This window comes from Anastrepha obliqua, chromosome 4 (genome assembly GCF_027943255.1).
Source record: "Anastrepha obliqua isolate idAnaObli1 chromosome 4, idAnaObli1_1.0, whole genome shotgun sequence".
Taxonomy (NCBI): domain Eukaryota; kingdom Metazoa; phylum Arthropoda; class Insecta; order Diptera; family Tephritidae; genus Anastrepha; species Anastrepha obliqua.
Genome location: NC_072895.1, coordinates 4,758,198 through 4,764,801, shown reverse-complemented (window position 1 = coordinate 4,764,801; position 6,604 = coordinate 4,758,198). Strand labels below are relative to the sequence as shown.

The window sequence follows — 6,604 nt, the reverse complement described above, 5'->3', positions numbered from 1 at the left end:
GAAGTACCTCTTCAAAATAAGTAAATGCGAATACTCCACATGCACATGCGGTGATGCAGCCGAAAATTACGCTAAATACACCTTTTTCCAATGCATGCTTTGAAACAAGAACGTCGAACGCAGGGAGAATGCGGTACGCCAGATAACCACTGAAAATGTAATCGACAAGATGGTAGGAGAGAGATGCTAGAAGAGGAAACGTGGGAAATCATCAGTGGTATCGCGGAAAAAATTCTTTGCATGAAAAAACGGGGTCCGGACATGCATAAACCTTGCAATGAGGAAGATGGAACGCCACTCAGAAGCAGGCCCGACGAGAGGGGGGCGGATCGGGTACTTTTTCCCCCGGGCCCGGAGTTTTCAGAGGGGCCCGGACTCGAGATTATACGTATTTATATGAATTAGACATCATTGGAAAGGGCCCGCATTTGCAATTTTCCCCCGGGGCCCTGGTATGCTCTCTACGGTCCTGCTCAGAAGTAATGCGAAAGCGTTTCCAGGGTGGTCGAGGGCCCCAAACGAGCGGCAGTTTTGTAGTTTCCGGACACGACATTGCAGCGATGGCAGCTTTGATGATGCAATAGAAATTTTAAACCAAAAAAAAAAATTATTTACTGGTATCTTTTTATTACTTAAAATTAGTTAGTAATTTACTTAAATAAAAGAAATTGAACAACTTATACATAAAGCCTTTGAACATATCAAATAAAGAAGTCAAACAACACTTTTACTTTTTTCAGTATCAAGAACCAAGTTCCCAGTTCTGCCCTCATTCACTATGGAGAAGTTCACACAGTTACAATCGTTCATAATTCAAATGGAGTCCCAGTAAAAACTCGCTTCAAAGCGCTTTACGCCGAAAGATGACCAAGTCGTGTGGAGCAGGTATTTGCCATGAGGCATGGGCAGAATGTCAGAAACATAGTGCTGCACATGTGAGATAGGAAGCTTCTCGATTACAAAATCGTCCTGCAATAAATTGTAATTTGTTTAAATGTGGCAAAGTAAAATAAAATATGGAGCTTACCTTTCCAAAAGGGCAGGTGTGATTCAAATTCGAATAGACCTCGAAAAAGCCATGAAAGTAGTTAAGAAGTTTATTTTTGCGCGAACGCAAATATTTGCAAGCATCGAAAGTTATGTTGTAGAGGAAGGGCTTATATCCATTGGCTTTCTTGAGCAATGCGAAGTTAACCTAAAATGCGGCAAATGCCAGATGCGCGTATTAAAATAAAATAAAAAGTTAAACATTTCGTTTCTGACCAACCGTAGTATTAGTTATAGGCACTTTTGAAAGTATCCTTACGCGCACCGACAAATATTTGTATGTACGATTGACGGATTTGATAAAACAATATTCGACATTTACATAAGATTTGTCCACGGGCTTGCATTGCACGTTTGTGAACTCCAGCGAGGCGTTAGAAAAATGCCGGAATTCGTCCTAAAAAATGGTAAAAAGAAGAAACTTATTTTTGTATAAATTTAATAAATTATTTAAAATTTAAAACACATCCACTTACGTGGAAAAATATGCAAACTGCGAGTAAATAGAGCAATGAGGTTTTCATTTCGAAAGAATTTTTGAAAATGCGAAATGAAAATCGTTCCATATCTATTATACCTCATTAAGGTAACAACAGATGTCTGTTGCTAATAGATTAATAATTACATGCAGTTATGAAAATGACGCGTTAAATTTTGCACTAATTTATTCACAACATGTAATTAAAAATTTCGCATTAAAATCAATGTTTTAGATCTGATTTTGTATTTAAAGTATTTTTAAATAATTGGGGTTTTGAATGATTCGAAAAAAACCACAGTGCTTTCGCGAGTTTTTAAATGAAAAACTTTACTACAACTGAGCTTCAAATATGATTGCCGTCCCAAAAAGAACTCACTGTTGTTAAGAGTTTCCTGTTGAGTGGAAAACACCATACAAAAATATTATTGAAATATCTTTTCCTTTAGCGCGTTATATTACTATGGGCAAAAAGTAAGGTGAATTTATTTGTCAAACATCGCGGGATTAAAATTTCGATCTAGTTATTTTTTTCATGAGTTGGCAGCACTGTTAATAACATCTGGGCCAACCTTCATGTGAATGTCATTATCAGTAATATATTTACGCTTGTGTTTACCAAACGACCAAGAGTGCATTTTTCGATTTTTACAATGTCTGATTTGATTGAGCAGAGAAGTGCCATCCAATTTTGTTTGCGGAATGAAATTTCGGCTGCGGAAACGTTTAGCATGCAGAAGGCATTTGGTGATTCGACCATGTCGCAGAAAAATGTTTATAAGTGGTACAAAGACTTCAAAGAGGCTCGAGAACGTGTTGATGACTTGGAGCGCTCCGGACGACCATCGACGTCAACAGATGACCAACATGTCAATAAAGTGAAGGAGTGCACAAAAATCGTCGGTTGACTGTTAAAGACCTTATTGATATGATCGGAATATCAGAAGGATCTGTGAAAACCATTTGGGCCTATGAAAAGTAAAATCTCGTTTGGTACCGAAAACTCTCAATTTCTTGGAAAAAAGTCGTCGCTTCGATGTGTGTGAAACAATGCTTTCAGACTATCAGGACAAGCTCAAATGCATCATTACGGAAGATGAGACCTGGATTTATGCTTACCTGAAACGACCCTGAAACAACCGACCAATCAAGCGAATATCGTGCTAAAGGCGAGGCCAGACAGAAAAGAGCACGTCAAAGTCGTTCAAAAATAAAGGTCATGATGACAGTTTTTTTCGATTTTCGTGGTGTGGTGCACTAGAAATCCTTCCACCTGGCCAAACTATCATTTACGTGAAGCAGTTCGGCTAAAAAGACCAGAATTATGGGCCAACAACTCTTGGTTTCTGCATCACGATAATGCACCGTCTCACACTGCACTCGTTCTTCGTGACCATTTCGCCAAAAATTCCACGCATATCGTTCCGTAACCACCGTATTTGCCTGATTTGGCTCCGTGTGACTTCTGGCTATTCCCAAAACTCAAGAGACCACTCCGGGGAACGCGTTTCGAGTCGATTGAGGAGATAAAAGCTGAATCAAAGAAGGTGCTGATGGCTATACCGGAAATGGACTATTTGGCATGTTTCGGGGATTGGAAAAATCGTTGGCATAAGTGTATTTCATCGAGAGGGGATTATTTTGAAGGGGATGAAATTGATTTACAAGAATAAATAAAGATTTTTCATTTTACAACCAAATTCCCCTTACTTTTTGCCCACACTACAGTTAGAAGGCCGAAAGAAGGCGAATTGTCTAGAATTTTTTCTGAGAAAACTTTTAAATTTATTGATCTTAAAATTTTTACACATATTATGTTATCTTTCAACTGTATTTTAAGACTTAGTATCAGGTCAGTCCATAAGTTCGTGCGTATTTTACCGATAATTTCACTTTTGTACGATTTTTGCATACAAAAAATTATTCGCGGAATATAATGGAACTATTTGTACATTTTTTGATATATTGTGCATTCAACAAGTGATTTTAATCGCGAATAGAAGCAGGTGTTGTTAAAAAATAAAATGGAATCTTCGAACGCGTATAAGAGCATATTTTGTATCTTTTTTATAAAAGTGGTAAAAATGCAACAACTGCTGCTGCAGAAATAAACACTGTTCACGGAGAGGATACCGTGAGTGTAAGTATTGCGCAAAAGTGGTTTTTAAATTCCGAAGTGGTAACTGCGACGTGGAGGATGCCCCGCGCGCTGGTCGTCTTGAAGCCTTCAACTCCGACACCTTGCTCGAACTCGTGGAAGCTGAGCCAAATTTGACAGTCGATATGATAGCTCAGCGGGTTAATTCATTGCATGGAACAGTTCACAGGCACCTGGTTCAGTTGGGAAAGGTTTAAAAGCTGGGAAAACGGATTTCGCATAGACTTCCGTCACCAACATTCAGCAGAGAGTGAATGTGTGAATGAAAGTTTTTTGAACCGTATCGTTACTGGTGATGGAAAATGGGTCCTTTACAATAATTCTGTTTGCAAACGCCAATGGTTAGATAAAGATGAAACACCAGAACCGACCCCTAGAGGATTCTCCTGTCTATTTGGTGGGATATTTCCCGTATTGAACCGGATTATGAACTTCTGGAACCAAACCAGACGATAACTGCTGATTATTATTCCCATCAGCTATCAAACCTGAATGAGGAGATTTAACAAAAATCGACCGTCTTTAGTGAAACGACGCAAAGTTTTGTTTCACCACGACAACGCAGACCTAATACCGCAAGGCAATCATTAGGCAAGCCCAACGAGCTCGGATGGGAGCTAATGCCGCATCCACCATACTGCACCTTGTGATTATCACCTTTTACGTGGACTTCAATCCCATATGAGTAAGAAGAACTACTCCTCAAAAGAAGCTATAAAAAAGGATATCGAAACGTATTTTGGCTCCAAGGACAAACAATTTTTTGAGCAGGGAATTAAAAATTTGCCTAAACGTTGGGAGGACATTGTAAATAATGAAGAAAAACATATTATTGATTAATAAATACTTTAAAGATTTTTTTATTAATTTTAAAACCACCTTTAAAAAACGCACGAACTCATGGACTGACCTGATAAATAAATTATGAAGAAGCACAATTTTATGAATAGTAATTTTTACAGTCCGTCAGAAAACTCCAAACACCCAAAGCAACTGAATTTATAAACTAAAGTTTGTATATACTGCTAAGAGCATGAAATCATGTACGTACGTATGTATGCATGTGCCGATGTATGTAGCCGCTATAGAAAAACGGAAGATCGCGTTTTCGGATTTGCTTCTCAGCTTTGATGGCTGCCACAAAGCCACGCACACGCACACGCACACAAACACACTTGCATGCACTTGTGCACGAAAATGTCTCCACACATCTCATTGCATGCACATCCGTGTACTCCCCAGACGCCATGTCACAAGATTACCAAGCGCCTGATGTCGCTTTCCTTCGCCTCAGTTTCTTTACCGCAGCCTTCGTTTCTAAGATCTACCAGATTCACAACTCTTCAACGTACTCGTGCATACATATGTACACATGCACAGATATATAGAAGTGGTTAGTAACATTTTTTGTTGTTGTTGCTGTTTTTAGCTAGCATGTCGGCGACGGCGCGATGTCGGCAAAGTGGCCTCTATTATTATAGCTGTCGTCTTAACTGAAATTGGGCAGCACTGATGCGCTTGCATGTTTCATTCATAATAGCCGCTGCCCCAATAGTTGGCCGTTTGCTTGTATGTGTCTTTTTGTATTTTTTTTGTTTTTTAACCACAACGCATTTGTAGTGTTGGCAGTCCTATTGATATTGAAATAGATGAAATATGTTTTGAAAAAAAGGTGGTTGTAGACTTAAGAAGCCACAGCCAGTAGTTGGGCAGGAAAAAATTGATTTACGACTTCCGGGCCGCTCATTTGAAATAATTTTTGTATTTCATGTTTTCTTAATTTGAACTTTTTCCGTCTCTTATTCTATTTTTTGTTTCTTTGCTTGTGCGCTTTCTGGCCAGTTTTTGCTATCACTTGTTTGTGGTTACATTTTTTCAGCTCCCGTTTTTATTGGTCATTTGTTTTAACGCTCAGTTAAATTCGGGAATTAATTGGCAATTTATAACGATTACTTAGTAATATTAATAAATTGCAATAATCTTCATTAGTAAATTTACTAATAAAGCCAAAAATGAGTTATTTAACTCAAACCGCAAAATGTTTTGGTAAATGAAATGAGTAGAAGGGGGCTAGAAATTAAATAGTGTTAATGACGATGCGATTGTGGGTTAATAAGAGATGTAGTAAATTAAATAACTTCATTAAAGAATTACCCATTTATAGTAAATTAATTAAAAATATAATCGTTAAGTTAGTTTAAATAAGGGGTGGTTAAGTGTCAAGGGCCGGTGTTGATTTTGAATAAAATACAATTTTTTTAGGAAATTATTGTAATTTCTCTTTATTAAGATAATATTGGTATGACTCAATTACGTATAGAACAAAATATTGGCAAAATGGCCGCTGCCGCCTCGGCGGCACACCCCCATCCGATGGTCCAAATTTTCGATGACGCTGAGGCATAATTGAGGTTCTATGCCTTTAATGTGCTCCTAGGGTAAAGAAATTTTGTTTAAACTAGTAAAGAAAAATTCCCTAGGGATATCTCCCTTCAACAAATAGTAAGAATTTCTAAATCTTCTTCTTCTTGATTGCCGCGCTAACCGCTTACGCCATTGTGACCGGGTTTAACAAAGCGCGTCAGATGTTTCTTTCTTGCGCTAACCGGTGCAAGTTAGAAACACCAAGGGAAACCAAGTCCTTCTCCAGGTGATCTTTTCAACGCAGAGAAGCCCTTCCTCTTCCTCTCCTGTGATATTCGCCGTTGTTAACGTTCAAAGGTCCCAAATTTTCCGCAGATATTTCTCACAAACACTTCAAGGGAGGGCTCATCGGATATTGTCATTGTCCAAGCTTCTGCCCCATACGTTAGGACGGGCATGACGAAGGCCTTGTAGATTGTTAGTTTTGTTCGTCGAGAGAGGACTTTACTACTCAATTGCCTACTTAGTCCTAAGTAGCGCTTGTTGGCAAGAGAGAT

The 6,604-nt window shown here is 38.5% G+C and overlaps 1 protein-coding gene across 1 annotated transcript; it reads right to left on the bottom strand.

Annotated features, from left to right (window-relative positions):
- Positions 1–774: 774 nt before the first annotated feature.
- Positions 775–1,571, bottom strand: LOC129246385 (uncharacterized). The gene is made up of 4 exons (XM_054885160.1): positions 1,524–1,571; positions 1,268–1,444; positions 1,028–1,195; positions 775–969 (listed from the first exon to the last, which is right to left on the bottom strand). The coding sequence occupies exons 1-4, from the start codon at positions 1,569–1,571 to the stop codon at positions 814–816; spliced, it is 549 nt and encodes a 182-aa protein (XP_054741135.1). The 3' UTR covers positions 775–813.
- Positions 1,572–6,604: the final 5,033 nt, after the last annotated feature.

Excerpts from the sequence above, each read along its gene's own strand:
- LOC129246385 (XM_054885160.1), bottom strand. The coding sequence starts at position 1,571 with ATGAAAACCTCATTGCTCTATTTACTCGCAGTTTGCATATTTTTCCAC. Across the intron at positions 1,445-1,523 it reads CAGTTTGCATATTTTTCCAC|GACGAATTCCGGCATTTTTC; the intron begins GTAAGTGGATGT and ends ACCATTTTTTAG. Across the intron at positions 970-1,027 it reads ACACCTGCCCTTTTGGAAAG|GACGATTTTGTAATCGAGAA; the intron begins GTAAGCTCCATA and ends AATTTATTGCAG.